General features: G+C 44.6%; 1 protein-coding gene across 10 annotated transcripts in view; it reads left to right on the top strand.

Annotated features, from left to right (window-relative positions):
* Window positions 1–16,460, top strand: part of DENND1A (DENN domain containing 1A) — a 540,810-nt gene that overhangs the window by 379,324 nt on the left and 145,026 nt on the right. For all 10 annotated transcript variants that reach the window (XM_073806587.1, XM_073806589.1, XM_073806585.1 and 7 more), the window contains one exon: window positions 10,416–10,541. In XM_073806587.1, coding sequence (XP_073662688.1) covers window positions 10,416–10,541 — 126 coding nt within the window. The remainder of the gene's footprint in view (window positions 1–10,415; window positions 10,542–16,460) is intronic.

Raw genomic sequence — 16,460 nt, 5'->3', positions numbered from 1 at the left:
ACACTGTGAAACACATCTATTATACACACTTCCCACCACCCCCCTTCCTGTTTTGTTTTGTTTTTTTTTTCTCCCCTGAGGAGGTGGAGATGCCCAGATCCCCTTGGGAGATATCTCACTCTGTGTGGATGTACCCATGTGATCCACCATGGATCTGGCCTGGCTACATCCGTAAGCATGGAAATCTATATCCATTCAGCCCAGGATTGTTGCTGAGCCGAATCCTGCTTTTATCTTTGTAAACACCAAGCACTTCATTAACTCCCAAATACACATAAGTTTGGGTCACTAGATAAACCCACTAGGCTTAGCATAATGAGTGACATTTCAGTCATTGATGCCCCAGAAAATGTTAATTGTGAGCCCATTATTCTTTTTTATGCTAAAATAATGGCTTGGGTAGTTTTGGCTTTGGAGTTGGGTTAATGTGGAAGAATAATCAGCATCTATTAGGCTCCTGCTGTGTGCCAGGTACTGTGTGAGAGGCTTTGAAAATCTTGACATTCAATCTACATAACAATCCTGAGGGGAAGGGGAGGTACTTTACCCCTTTTTTGTTAAATGAAGAGAAGAAAATAAGATGCCTAAAGACATCCAGCTAATAGCAGGCAGCTGAGTCAGAATCTGAACTCAGGGTTTGCTAGACATACATTCATTGGTTGATCGATGCATGGATTTATTATACATGTTCATTACATGCAGCCACTGCTCCATTTGGGTTGTCCCATTCCACGTCAGGTCTCAGGCCAGCTGATCGGCTTTTATGAACACCTTTGTATCTATCTGAACATGAACTATTGGTGGTGATTGAAATCATTTATTTAGTTTTGCTTTTTCCATCAAGCTCAATGCAAATACAATCCAACTTCCCAAAGCAACCTACCATTTTCTTGCAGTTTTCATCTTGTGAATTTCAATCCCTAGATTCAGCTTTGAGCTGACAGCTGAAAATTCCAAATCTAAATAGTTTAGTTTGTCAACACAGCTTTGAAAAGCAGGAGTCTTGATGATGTTCCTACTGTGATATGCTCATCTTTCGGGCCTCAGATAATGCTAAAGGCAAAAGTGCATTCTAGTGCATTTTTCATTGATATCATTCAATTTGCAGGAGTCATTATGGGACATTCACATGTCTGAGTGAAAGACTGCTGATCTGTAGGATTAATTATAGTTAAATGGAGAGGTGGCTTTTGCTCATGAAGAAAGTCTCCTGCTAAACATTTTTAGGTATGAAAAACTTCAGTCTTCCTCCAAATACTTTTCATTAGAAGCAAGCATTAGTGTCCTGGTTCATTAGCAATGGAGTAACTGCTTTATTGTTGATCTGCAGTCCATTTTGTTGTTGGAAGATGTTGGTATTTTTTTTTAAAAAAATTGAAGTATATGTTGTAAAAAACATGCTTTATAACTTTCCTTTTACAAGAGTGTATCTCTCTTTTCAAAGGTAACTTACATTTGTATTTTGTGCCTTGTGTTTGCAAGAGACTGGTTCTTGGTTTATTCATGTTGACAACTGAAAAGCCTTAGACCTAATTAAAAGAATTTCCACGAGCACCTTTACTGAACCATTTCATTACCCAGCACTGCACAGATTGCATTGTGAAACATGATGATAGTTTAAATCTGACCTTTAAACCTAAACTGCCAGAAGTATGGGGGAGAAAACCCTTCTTTGAAAATACTCTATGGATACATACATACACAGGCATACGTGCATGAACATCTATGGATAGAAATAATCTTTATTGAATGACCACCTAATATTATAAATGCACATTTACTTTGAGCTCAAATCTTGTAACCTTCTTTAGTGTTCAGCTGCATTAATTGTGTGTGTGTGTGTGTGTGTGTGTGTGTGTGTGTGTGTGGTGTGTTAAAACTAAATTGTTTTTTAGGGAAAACAAAGACAATTTCACTTCGGGCAAGAAAAAAAATGTGTTTGGAGGAAGATGAGTATTACAAATAGATAGGAAAATGCAAAAATCTTTGCTCCTGTGTGTTTCCATTTACAATGCGGAGGTGCTGGGATTAACCAGGCAGGGAGGGGGCTGGAGTGCACTGTGAGTGCAAGACTCCTCCTGAGCTTTATTTGGCAGATAGTAGAAATGGACCTTTTTGTTTTTAAATTGTACTTTTTTACTCCAAGAATGTCATCCTGAGAACTTGATAGTTTGTTCTCAGGATGCTCAACAAAGCCATTATAGCATGTAGTTAAGTAGCCACTCACATAATGAAAATTGATCCTTTTGTCTGACAAAAAGCTGCTTAGAATTGTAATGCTCACCTCTTAACTTCCCGACTTAATACTCGGCCCATAAGATGTCAGGAGAGACAGAGGGAGCAAAGACCTGGGCCGCTGGGGTCATAGCCGGCCCCAGCTTGGAGCTCCGCGTAACTAGCACAGTCCCCACTCCCCCATGGAGAACCAGGCTCTTTGAGGGGAAAATCGGATGCAGAAGAAGCAATTAAAGCCAACCGAGGTCAAGGTACAACCATGTTCTCAAGTAAGAAACAGAAAAGCAAGGAATGAAAGGAAGCAATAATGGAGATATATTAAGTTGTGGAAAAAAATAAACCAGTATCGTGGACAAATCTAATTTGCTGGTCTGAGAAATCCTGGCAGCAGTAAGAATTAATGGAATAGCACAGACTTTGGAGTAAGGTCGACTTGTGCTTGACTTTAGCCTCTGCCCCTTGCTGTACTCTCTGTGTGAGATGGGGCTGAGGCTCACTTTTCTCATCTGTATAGTGGGGATAACTGTCTCTGCCTGGCGCACTTGTTCTGAAATTTTAATACAGTGCTGGGCATGAAAACACCTACCATGGCTATTGGTACCTAGTAGAGTACTTGATAAATACTAGTTCCTGTTCCTTTTTCCTGATGAATTCCTGGTTTTCTCAGGAACTATTACTGGGAAAGAGAGTGGGGTGAGATTGCCCTTACATATCAAGACTTTTTGCTTCAAATTTAGGCAAGAACTAACTAAGGCACAGAGAGATGCACCGTGCCATTTCATTGCCCACGTGAAGGTAGCAGAGGAGCCAATATACACATGCCCCTGAGGATGGGAAAACAAGGCAATAGTTCCTCCACCCTCTCCAGACCCAGACGTTCCCCAGGAGATCTTATAACAAAGCCTTGATGTCTAGTTTATTCACGAAAGGAAGAATCAATCTGCCTTAGTCCTTAAGGGCTATTTTATAAAGGGGGAGAGAAAGTAATTCTATTGCCCCCCTTCCAGCTGCTGCAGGTGTCTGATTTATCAAAAAAAAAAAAAAACTTTTAACTTCAGTTCTGACACTGAGCAGTTAATGCTCAGTTCTGACACTGAGCATCCTGCCCAGGATGACTTGAGTCAGATTTTGAGAAGAACTGTATCTCTACTTGCAGTGTTGTGCCAGCACTGAGGGTGGCCATGGTCCCTGCCCCCCTAGAGCCTTCAGTCTAATGGAGGAGACAGACGTTAATGGACTGCCACATAATATATCATCACTTTGCTGCTTGTCCCTGAAGGAAAGGTACAGGGAGAGTATATGACAAGGGAACCTTGGCCTAATCTGAGGGGGTCAGACCGAGGCAGTGGTATTTGAGCTGAGATCTAAAGGATGAATAGTAGTTGATCTAGGGCCTTGGGTTGTCCAGTATGGTAGCTACTATCCACATGTGGCTATTTAAATTTAAATTGATTAAAATGAAATAAAATTCAGTTCCTCAGTCGAAGCAGCTACATTTCAAGTGCTCAGTAGCAGCTACCACACTGGACAACACAGGTGACCGATCGTCTGTGGAAAGGCCTGTTGCACGGTGCTGAATGCTAGGCAAGCGGGTGACGGTGGAGAGAGCACTCCAGACAGAGGAGTTAGCCTATCCAAAGGTCCTGGAGTATAAGAGAGGCCAGTGCAACTGGAACCCGGTTGGTGTGGTCGAAGCCATGGAGGGGGTACAGGAGCCTCGGATCTGAAAAAGGCTGGAGCCTTGCAGGCCAGGCTAGGACTGCCTTTATCCTCAGAGCAACAGGGAAGCTGCTGAAAGATCTTAAGGTGCCAGCACTGATGGAAAGAGGTGGATAGGAGTGTCTCAGAGGTGACTAGGTGAATAGCGTGCCGTCCTTATTCTCCTCTCCCCCTACAAATTGCAACCAAGTGATGAAGAAATAATCTTATACTTGTTGAGTGGTATAAATTGCAAGGGTTATCTTCATCGTAGCGGGAAGGAAGATATGTAAGCTGCTGGTTATACAAAAGAAGCTAAATATGATGATGAATACAATGGGAGAGCCCCTTCTGAAGTCGTAATAAGCTAGCTTGTGGCTGGTCTGGGGGAGCTTGACTGCAAGCCCTCGGGAGCTGGGCCCTGATCATATGCAGCTCTGTTCCCAGCACATCTCCAGCATGGGGCTTGCAAAGATTAGGCATGAACAAAAGTAACAGAACTAATGTGCCCGGAGAAAGAACTATTTGTCCTGACAGGGCATCACAGAAAGTCAGCGGCTTTTTAAAAAAAATTTTAATAGAAGAGTTTTTTTAGAGAATGAGATAAAGAGTATCCCAGGCTTAGGGATAGTTTTGAGGCCTCTGAGATTGAGTAGAAGATAAAGTTGGAAACAGAGCTGGAGCCAGACCCATAGAAGGCCTTGAATATTGTGCTAAGGAACTTGGACTTTATATGTTAGCACCATGGAGTCACTGAAAATTTTAGAAGAAGGAAGTGATGTGATTCAACCTCTTGTTTTAGAAAGATAATTCAAAGTGCAAAGGATGGATTAGACCAGGAAGAAAACAGGAGAAGGGCCACCAGTTGAAAGACGGGTGCAGTAGTCCAGGTACTAATTAAACAAAACGCAAAGCCAGGCAGTTTGTTATGTCAGTTCTCCATTTACATCCATTATATTTTAATCCTCACAGTGTATATATGTTACAAATACCTCATTTTACAGCAAAGAAAGCTGAAGCTCAGAAAGGTTAAGAAAGTAAGGAAGACTGATTTCTAATCTTAGACTTGGCTCTTGTGACTCAAGCTCTACACTCTACTGCCTGAGGAGTGCGCGGGGATAGAGGAGCAAGTGAAGCCAAGAGACCCCAGAGGTAGAGCCTGTAGTGACCAGGGCAAACAGGAAGAGGGTGCGGGACGGGGTGGGGAACGCTGCATATGGTACTGGACATGTGGCACGTGCAGTGTTGTGTAAGACTGGCCCCGTTGTCCACTTTAATTCATTCAGCCACCAGAGCTTCATTTTCCTTGCAATTTTGGTTGCATCTTAGTGATGACCCTCTGCAAAAGGGAAATGGATGAGTATCAATTTCTCCCCCAATCCTTCCCAACTGAGACCGTTTCTTCCAATGATCATTCACTGAAGAATGTAATCCTAGACTTTCCTCCAAGCACGGAGGCTCGGCCATTGGAAATGCCTTTTAAGATGTCAGAACACTCGCTCATCTGTTCTTCTATTTAGCAAAAAGTGCTGAATGATGACACTGGGCCAAGTACTGCTGGACCACTGCTGGCCCTTCTAGGAACTCACAGTCTAGCAGGAAAGGTAGTAGACACTACAATTCACTGACAACTCGCAGTCCAAGGGGGCCCAGGCTGGGCGTCATTAAGCCTGTCTTAGTGGTCAGGGAATGCTTCACAAAGGAGGGGACATTTGGATTCCCTCTCTCCTTTAACCCAAGGCAATGTTTAATTTGACTATTAAAGAAAAATACCTCATTTAAATTCTGTATTATAAAAGTAACATGTTTTTTTATAAAGCATAATCAAAACAATCAGAAGTGCATGAAATAGAAAGTGAAAGCATCCCTACATGGTTAAAGTTTGATACGTGGCATTTTAGATTCTTACTACGTATATATATAAATGATTTTTATACATATATATTTTTTTAAATGATTCATGTTATATATATTGCTCTGTAACTTGTGTTTTCTCCCCATTTGGGTGTAGTTTGTGGACATCTTTTCATGTTAGTTCACAGAGTACTGCCACTTTTTTTTTTTTTTTAGCAGTTATGCAATATTTCAAGGATGTGGTATAATTTACTTAATAGGCCCCTACTCATGGACACTTGGATGGTCTTTCAAAGGGTAAATAGATGTTCACAAGTAGGACAGAAAGGGACAAGGGACAACTCCATCTGAGTTGTCAGCATGTGTTTAGGCTGGAGAGTAGTATATGCTTCTAGATAGCAATTCAGTATCAATCAAATACCCATTACGGGGGGCCAAGGGAAGCGAGGCCAGCTGAGGAAAGCGTCACAGACTACTCGGAGGAGTTGGGATGTTTTCCTGCAGGTGGTGATGGCCAAGGGTGGGGGCACTGAAGGATTTTGATAGAGATCAGATTCATATATTTCCAAGAATACTGAGACAGCTATGGGTAGATGGCGTTGAAGGAAAACTAAAGACAGAGAGCCCATCTGATCTGGGAAACTACTCCACTGATCTGGGCCAGAGAAGATGGGTAGAGCTGAGCAGCACAGGGCCAAGGTCATGGGCACTGAGAGATTCAGGATATATTGGCAGGAGGGTGGTAAGATGTGGAGAATGGTTGTAGGAAGGGAAGGAGAAGAATGGAATCTAACATCTGAATCTAGCCTAGGAGACTGGCTGGATGATGCTGCGGTATCCAAGATGGGAAAAGAGGAGGAGGAGGGAAGTTAAGATGCTGACAAGTTCAATTTTGTACTCTCTTCCCTTTGTTTTCTATCTCCCTCCTGATACCTCAATAAAGGAGGAAACCACCCTTGCTGGCTTTTCTGTCCCCCCAAATTATGCCTGATGATCCCTGATGTTAATGACTTGACCAGCACCCCCAGGAGCACTCAGAGCAAGTTGGGTTTTAGATGTATGACTGTGGGTTATTTAAGCCTTAGATTTTCCTTCCTCACTTTTATTTAAAGGACAGTATGCTATCACCAGTTATCAGTTGTGCATATACTTGAAGTTTCGAAGTTTGAAGTGCTGACAAAAGCTTCTCCTTGTTGTAGGGTGAGGAGAGGTCTTCAGGAGTCTTGGCCTGAGTGGTCACAGGGGCACCAGGAGCCCAGGACCACTTGGCTGGTTCCAGAGCAGCTGGGGCAGGCCGGAAGGCACACACTCCTATTTGCTTAGTTACAATCAGCAACGGCTTCTTTGTGTAAAATGGTAATGAGGCCATTAGGAGAGGCTCACCTGAAGTGCAGCCTTGTGAGTCCAAGGTAATTAAACACCTCCCGAACGAAAGCAAAAGGCCAAGGAAGGTTAAGTGAGGAATAATCTGCGGCACAGGTGGCCCAAGGGCTTTGAGGAGACAAAAGAGAGACACCGGCTTGTACTGTTTCAAAGGATGGAAATGTCACCCTCGTCCTGGGAAAGGCAGGACTTTTATTATTTGGAGGGTGAGAAGTGGGCAATATTTTTAACATTTTAATAAAGCATATTTCTTTTTCACATTGCTATTTCAAGTTGGAGGTCCATGACAGACTGCCAGGGCACTGAGTGGCCTGTGCTGCTTCTCGTGAGCTCTCACCACTGTGGTGCTGGGGCGCATGTGTGCCAGAATCGGGGGGCGGGGGGGGGGGGTCACGATAAACTGAATATTTTCACCCAGGTGTCATGACAGACTCCAGGCTGCTTCCAGAGGAAAATTGTTTTCCTTGGCCCACGTCTGAGTGGAGATGGGGTGGCCGCCCCCTCAACGCATGTTCCCGTCCCTTCTGACTTAGCCAAGAAGTAGATCATCCCACCTTCACTCACTAGGTTGTCCAAGCATGTGGCACGCCCCTTGAGCAGCAGCACAGGATTTCTTCCCCTACACTCAGTAAACACGGATTCTTTTTATTTTAAAAGATTTGGCAACAGAGGATTCTTGCCATTCGGTTTCTTGCCTCAGAATCTCTGCTGTCTCCACATAAAAGCTTATACATGAATGTTTTTAGCAGCGTTAATTATTATTATTAATTAATATTATTAATAATGAAGCTGATGAAGAGATAAAATGTGGTCTTTCCATAGGATGAAATATTATTCAACTGTGGAAAAGAAGGAAGTACTAATAAGTGCTACAATGTGGATGAAACATGTTTATAATGAGCAGTATGCTAAGTGAAAGAAGCCAGTCACAAAAAAAAGACCACCTATTGTAGGATTCCACTTGTAAGAAACGTCCAGAATAGGCAAATTCATAGAGACAGAAAGTGGATCAGTGGTTACCAGAGACTGGGGTGAGGGAGGAGGGTGAGGATTAGTGGGGAGTGAGAAGTACCTGCCAGTAAGATGGGTTTTCTTTTTGGGGTGATGAAAGTGTTCTGGAATTAGATTATAGTGATAGTTCTACAACATTGTCACTATACTAAAACTACTGAATTATAGATTTTAAATGAATGAATTTTATGATATGTAAAATATATCTTAAGCTATTACAAACCCCTTATCAGAAGCTTGGTAATAAGAAATAATGTCCATGCAGCATTTCAAGAGTATATGTAATCCGGGCTTCCGTGGTGGCGCAGTGGTTGAGAGTCCACCTACCGATGCAGGGGACATGGGTTCGTGCCCCGGTCCGGGAAGATCCCACATGCCGCGGAGCGGCTGGGCCCATAAGCCATGGCCTCTGAGCGTGCACGTCCGGAGCCTGTGCTCCGCAACGGGAGAGGCCACAACAGTGAGAGGCCCGCATACCGCAAAAAAAAAAAAGAGTATATGTAATCCATCCCAGATTCTTAATATTTTTAGGTTCACAGGCACCTTTAGGAACCTGAGGATAGCTATACAGCCTATACCCAGAAAAATGATCATTACTCATTCATATTAAAAATTTGTAGATGATTCATGGACCACCTGCATCTAATTTCCTATTTCATCTTTAAATTTTACCCTAAATTTTATCCTTAAATAATGTCAGGCCCGTTAGGTAGTCCTATATCTAAGCCCCATATAGATTTCTGAAATGTTCTCTTCATATGTCACCTACATGCTTAAAAACAGTCATTAGCTTTACCTTTATCTCAAAATGAAGGGAAAAATTTCGTAATGTATTCACAGCTCTTTACCCCTGCCTTTCCCTCTATCCTCATTTTAAGCCATATTCTCCATTCTCTCCACTGAAGCCACAGTTCTCCCTAGTCTCTGAACTCCTCCTCACTACAGTGTCTTTGCAAATGCTGATCCCCGTGTTTGGTACACTGTTCCTTCCCCTCTTTGCAAGTTAATTACTTCAGCTCATCCTTCAGATCTCAGTCTAAGCCTGTTTCTCTCTGGGAAGCCTTCCTTGACCTCCTTGGTGAGCTCTATCACAGGCTTGTCATGGTAGCAATGTCATATGTATTGGTATTTTCTTCACGAGAATATAAGTTTAATGAGGGGAGGACCCTTGTCTGGTTTTGCTCACCATTGTATCACCATTGACTCAAGGCTACCAAGTTGCACAATTCCAGGGACACTTTTCACATGGAACATAGTGTGAGTGGTGTGCCCAGAAGTTGTGCAGTATGGCTTCCTGAGATGGATGGCATATTGGAAACAGACCAGGAAGCTTAATGTAGTCTCTGACGTTGAGGGCAACAACCGTCATGTCACACAATCTTTCCTGCATTGAGGACTCATAGGAAAAAATCTCTTTTCATTCTCACTTTCAGGAAATTTTGTGTTCATGTGTGCAACTGCTTTGGACCCAAAGAATCTCACAACTTCTCATGTTTCCCTTTTTGCTTCGCCGTGACTTTCTTGTCTATTTTGTTTTAATCTGTTGGGTGCATATCTGTAAGCTATATAAGTGTGTTTCTGTAAGTCTATATAATGACTATTCCTTTAGAATATGAGGTTTATAATAATATATTATACATATTATATATACTTTATATATATTTAATAAATATATAATTTATAGTACATTTAATAAATACATATTTGAGTATGAGGTATATTATAATCTGTTATAAATAAGCCATTTATTTCTAATATTTGTAAGTAATCTGAAGAGGAAATGGAATTGGAACTAAAAAAATTTGTGTAGTTTGGGCTCAGATTATAAGACTTCAATTACTATTCCAACTTGGTCACTTCTTGGGTTTGTTACTAGGCATGTAATATAACCTCTCTGAGACTGTTTCACCCTTGTAAGATGGGAGCACAATCCCTTTTCTACAGGATTGTTGAAAGAAGTAAGAAAATTTATGTGAAAGCAATTAACCTGGCACATTGAAACTGCTTAGAAAGTGGTTTTGTTTTTGTTTTTATTAGATACTCCCTAATAGGAGCAAGATTTATTTAAATTTCAAAAACCTGCCCCAATACTGAATGTGTGTTTGTTCTCCCAGCAGTTGATGTGTCAAATCCATCCCCATCCTGGGGGTTCTCTAGAGCTCTGTGTGTGCTGGGTGTAGCCAGCCATCCTCCTCCGACCCTGCCCTCAGCCTCTCTCTCCTTTGTGTCACCAGATCTCTTCACTGAAGAACCGGCTGAAGAAGGTCTCCACAACAACTGGCGATGGTGTGGCCAGAGCCTTCCTTAAGGCCCAGGCCGCTTTCTTCGGCAGCTACCGAAACGCTCTGAAAATAGAGCCGGTGAGTAGCTTCTTGGCATGTCATGAATCCATGTTTGGTCAGGGCCACAGGAAACCTGCTATTCATCTGGTTGTTGAATTCACCAAAAGAGGTTGTGTGTGTGTGTGTGTGTGTGTATTGGAGGGCTGGGGGAGTGGCCTCCCCTCAAGCTACCTCTTAGCACAAGGAAGCCGAGCTGCCCTGTGTGAAGCACTCTCTGCTCCTGTGAATGTTAGGGCCCCTCCCCTCCCTGGTCAGTAGCACCCTCTGTGGGTCACAGTGCTCAGCACTGCACACACACCTGCTCTCACTGAGGAGTCCAGTAAGCCTGTGAGGTAGCAGTGATCATCTCCACTTGACAAATGGGGAAACCAAGGCTCACAGAAGCAACGACTTGCTGACCAGTGGAGGGGCCAGGTAGGTCGGCCCAGTGCCCATGCTTTCCCACTGTGCCTCAACGCCCTTTTCCTGCACGGGGACCTCTACTCCACACTTGAGAAAGCAAGGCATCCAGGGAGCTCACTTCTTAGATGTTCCCAGAGTGGTCTTGATGTATTGACTACAAAGTATACTGAGGACTGGGGAAAAATGTCTTCTGCCTCCATGGCCCTTCAACCTTTCTGAGCCTCTGTTGCCTCATCCGTGAGGTGATTAGTTATAGTGTGGATATGAAGACACCAGGTCATCCCTAAAACCAAAGAAGCTACCAGCTCTCCCAGCTTCAGTGAGAAGCTGTCATCGGATATCTGCCTCCTCGTAGGCTCTTGGCCAAGGAGAATGGAGAAATTGGCCCAGGGACCTGGGTCGCTGCATAGGAGAGGACATTGGAGGGGACCTTGCTGACAGCCCTTTTCTCTAGGGAGCACGGAGCTCCATTCATCCTGAACAGGCGGAGATGGCAGTCACACTCAGCCTAGTCACAGTGGCTGTGAGGGACCAGCCCAGGTCGCACTGCCTGTAGGTCAGGATGTTTGTTTTTGTTTTAACCCATAGCATTTTATTAGATTAAATGACAGAAGATGAGTAGATATCAGGCAGTGCATTTCATGTGCAGACTCTGACAGTGACTCTTGACCATGCTTCCTCATAAGCCACAGTTATACCTTGCTAAGTACTTTTTCACTATTATGACTCCATTGCGTGTGTAAGTGAAGCACAGAGTGATAGCAAACACCTTGTTTTCCCTTCACCCAGGGCGCATGCTCTGTGAAGTGGCTGGGGCAGTGGCTGCTCAGGGAGCAGCAGCCTAATGCCACCTTGTTCCTTGTCTTCCATCCAACACTTGGGCCTGACTCGCTAGGCTGCCTCAGCTTCAGGCAATGTCATGGTCACATAATAGAAGGGATGCACTCTCTTTGCTTCCTAAGAAATACTTCCCTTAGGTCCTAAAAAGCCCTTCAGCTTAAAGCAAGTTTCTCACATCCTGCTTGTCTCCAAGACAGATGGCTCTGATTCTTTGTCCTGACCTTGGGCCCATCCAAACCAGTCAGGTTCAGTGCTGTTTTGAGAGCTGGTATAATTCAAGGAAAATTCTGTCTTCTTCCCATCTTTAAAGTGAGAATGGGACAACTGGCCCAGTCCTTTCCTTAGGCTGCTGGGAACTGATAGACATGAAGTATTTCCACTCTTACAATGACATCATTGTTGTCATGTATACGTCTAGAATCCAGAGGCTGTTGAGTCTGGTGCATATTGCTGGGTGTATGATCCGGGCAAAAGTTGCTCCTCCAGAGAAGTTTATGGTTGTACTTGCACTTGGCTCTCAAAGGCATCGGATTTAAGGATGGAAGTCCTGGAGTTTAAAGCCTGGCTCTGTACTTGGGCACTTAATCTCTCTGAACTTCAGCTTCTTCACTGTGAACTGAGAATAAGCGTACCTATCATTCTGCATCTCCAGATGGTTATAAGGAGCTAGTGAGCCATAGAACCTCTCACAGGAAAGCTGAAACTTGGAAAAAGAAAGACAGCAGCATCCCTTCCTGTGGTGGGCATGGGGTTATCTGAGTGAGCAAAGGCTTGGAGGCAGGACCCTTCATGGCCCCTTTGTCTGGAGTCATGGGTTTGGGTGGGGAGATGGGGCTGCAGGAAAGGTTGGAGCCGGATTTGACAGAGCCTTGGATGGTAGGCCAGGAGTGTGGGCAGAGATGAGGTGTGACTGAAGTCATGTTTGACCAGTAATCCAGTGCTGGACTGAAAAGGAAACTGGAAGCAGAGACTGGGGGACAGCTGGGGAACTCAGAAGAAAGCCCTCCAGTGGTTACACCAGGAAAAGGTACCACGAAGAAGAAATGACTAGATGAGTCTAGAAATAGAAAAAATATGGGAGATGAGGGGCAAGAAATGTCAAAATATCTCCCAAGATTTGGATCAGGAAGAGAATGATGATGCCCATAGTAGAAAAAGGGGAAACTTGAAGTAAAGGTGTCCCCAGTAGCAGATTTATAATGATAAAAACATGGAATGGACTAAGTGTCCATAATGATAAACAACTGGTTAAGTAAATTAAAGTATATCCATATGATAGAATATTATATAGCCATTAAAAGTAGCATTTTGAGGATAGGCTGATGAGTTTGGTTGTAAACATGGTACATTTCATTGAATTTTAGCTGTCATTCCATCATAAGATGTACCACTATTGCATGTATCATTAAGAAAGGGTGCTGCCAATTATAATTGAAGGATGCCGTCAATTGTAAGACATCCAGATTTCAGAGATGTTAAAATGTGAAGAAATTTGTGTCTTAGAATCAGTGAAATAAGGCAGACTTGTCGTGCTTTGGTCTGATTTATCTGTACTAGAATGGCTTTTTTCTGTAAGGCCAAGAGGGAAGCCAGAGGGCCTGAAAGTTTCTGACCAAGCCTCACCATGTTATCTAGATGGTTTTTAAACCATAGATTTAATTATAGCCAATTTTCCTCATCTAAAAAATGGAATAACAACACTTCCAATGCCAGATTGTTTGTGAGATTAATTAAAATAATGACTGCACAGTGCATGTGAGCTCAAGAAGGGGTCAGGGGTTTTAGAGTCAGGCCACATGGTGGGGGTGGTGCATGGGGAACGGTGACTGGGTGAGCCTGCTTGGGTGACAGGCAGCACAGTGCTGAGGGGATAGGGGCCACATTGTTTTTAGTTGTTTCTCTGATTATTTAAAAAAAACAAAAAACCAAAAAAACCCTGCTCTTGGTTTTTAAAAAAAAAAAAAGGTTTAAAGTAACAGGACTAGGGACTTCCCTGGTGGCGCAGTGGATAAGAATCCACCTGCAGTACAGGGGACACGGGTTCAAGCCCTGATCCGGGAAGATCCCACATGCCACAGAGCAGTAACAACTATTGAGCCTGCACTGTAGAGCCCGCCAGCCACAACTACTGAGCCCGCGTGCCACAGCTACTGAAGCCCACGCGCCTAGAGCCTGCACTCCACGACAAGAGAAGCCACCACAATGAGAAGCCCGTGCACCGCAACAAAGAGTAGCCCCCGCTCGCCACAACTAGAGAAAGCCTGCACGCAGCAATGAAGACCCAACGCAGCCAAAAATTAAATTAAATTAAATCTTTTTAAAAAATACAATAGGGCTTCCCTGGTGGCGCAGTGGTTGAGAGTCCGCCTGCTGATGCAGGGCACATGGGTTTGTGCCCCGATCCGGGAGGATCCCACGTGCCGTGGAGCGGCTGGGCCCGTGAGCCATGGCCGCTGAGCCTGCGCGTCTGGAGCCTGTGCTCCGCAACGGGAGAGGTCACAACACTGAGAGGACCGCGTACTGCAAAAAAAATAATAATAAAATAAAATAAAGCAACAGGCCTAGAAATGAGAAAATACCCATAATCCTACCATCTGGAGTTGAGATAACATGTTAACATGTTTCTACCAAGGTTCTAGGGTTTGGGGGGGGATTTTATTTTGTTTTGTTTTGTCTGTTTGTTTTTGAGCCTGTTTTCCTCATCTTTTTTTAAAAATTTTTATTGGTGTATAGTTGATTTATAATGTTGTGTTAGTTTCAGGTGTACAACAAAGTGACTCAGTTATACATATACATATATCCACTCTTTTTAGATTCTTTTCCCATATAGGCCATTACAGAGTATTGTGTAGAATTCCCTGTGCTATACAGTAGGTCCTTATTAGTTATCTTTTCTATATACAAGGGGGAGGGGGGATAAGTTGGAAGATTGGGGTTGTTTTTGTTTCATTTCGGTTTGGGGTTTTGATTTTTTACTTTTAGTTAGTTGAGATATTCCTGGCAAACCAATCCAGTTCCCTGTTATTTAGTTTTGTCTTTTAGTGTATCGTAAGCATTTTTTCATATCATATAGAAACTCCTCTTTTTTTTTTCTTTCTTTTTGCGGTACGCGGGCCTCTCACCGTTGTGGCCTCTCCCGTTGCGGAGCACAGGCTCCGGACGCGCAGGCTCAGCGGCCATGGCTCACGGGCCCAGCCGCTCCGCGGCATGTGGGATCTTCCCAGACCAGGGCACAAACCCGCGTCCCCTGCATCGGCAGGCGGACTCTCAACCACTGTGCCACCAGGGAAGCCCTGAAAACTCTTCTTAAACATTGGCTGCACATCTCCCATCAGGTGACCCCAGTGGGTCTCAACTCTGGCTGTGGATCAGAATCACCTGTGGGGCTCTTAAAAAGGCAGATGTCTGGGCCCTACTCACAGAGATTTTTATCAGGTTCTTGCCATCTGAAACCAGTGCCGAGGCCCACCACATTATCCCAGCACTGGTCCTTTTGATTGTCAGTAACCTTTCACCATCTTGAACCACACTGTGGTGAACATCTTTATATAAACCTTCATTCCATGGTCTGAATTATTTCCCTTGGCAGCATCCCCAATGTGGTTTTACTGAGTCAAAGGACCCGAGTACACTTAAGGCCTTCGATTCATAAAGTAAAGGAGAAAGCTGGTGGCCAGAAGTGGTTGGTAGCCTTGAGGGGAGACTCTGGGACAGGTCAAGTGGAGAACAGTCCGTGGCTGAGGACGAAGACTGCCTGCAGGGGCGGGCTGGGAGGAGCGTGTGGGCACAGAGGGTGCCAACGGGGCACACCGCACAGTGCAGCCTGGGGGCTTTTCCCACCTGGGCCAGCGGGTGCCATCATGGGACTTGGGTCACTGAAAAGTCACAGGGTTTGGGTTTTTTAAAACATGAAACATCACAGACTCGACGGTGCTCCTTTCTGCTCGGCTCCCGCAGGACCCCTCAGGAGGAGCCAACCCCAGCCCAAGAAGCAGAGATGGGCCACAGCTCCTCCGCGGCCCAGAGCTTGCTTGAGATTTTCAACTCCTTGGCCTTTTTTTTCTCTCCTACTGGAAAAAATTTAAAACGCAGCTGGCTGGGGAGTTATTTTCTTTCCCCTGCCTGGAAGAGAAGAGGAAGGTGGCCCCCTTGCTGAGGCCCGGCCATGTGCCAGGTGCCAGGCTGCTCTTCTCCGTCCGTGCCTTCTGCCATGTGCCTGTCCCAGAGCCAGAGGACCTTTGTGGGCTCCCCGGTAGGGTCTCTCTTCAGGGCCAAGTGACCTATTCCTCCCGAGGATCAGAAAGTGAGTCTCCTACCTGCTCGGCGGCCTCCAACAGGCTTCACCCCCGAGTTGCTTTGCATCCGTAGTCTCAGTAATTCCCTGTGACTGCCCCTTGCTGTCCGCGTTACAGATTTGGGAGAGGGGCTGAGGTTGCCTTGACTTCCTGGCAAGTAGCAGAGGCCAGGAATCGGACTCAGGTCGGCCTGACTCAAAAACCCAGGTTTCTTCCACCCCACCCTCTCGCCTGCCTTTGTTCTGGTTTCCTGGTGTTCCACGTTAACAACTCTTTCTCTGCATTTCCAGTGCTGGGCATGGGTCATAGCATAGCAGAGGCATCAATGCATGTATTTTGGAACAGTGGTTGGAAGGATGGGTGAAAGAAACGGAAGAACAGAGAAGTGTGTGGGGCCGGG

This window comes from Tursiops truncatus, chromosome 6, assembly GCF_011762595.2.
Source record: "Tursiops truncatus isolate mTurTru1 chromosome 6, mTurTru1.mat.Y, whole genome shotgun sequence".
Taxonomy (NCBI): Eukaryota; Metazoa; Chordata; class Mammalia; order Artiodactyla; family Delphinidae; genus Tursiops; species Tursiops truncatus.
Note: the sequence above shows the minus strand (reverse complement) of the source record. Positions and strands in the feature narration are given on the sequence as shown.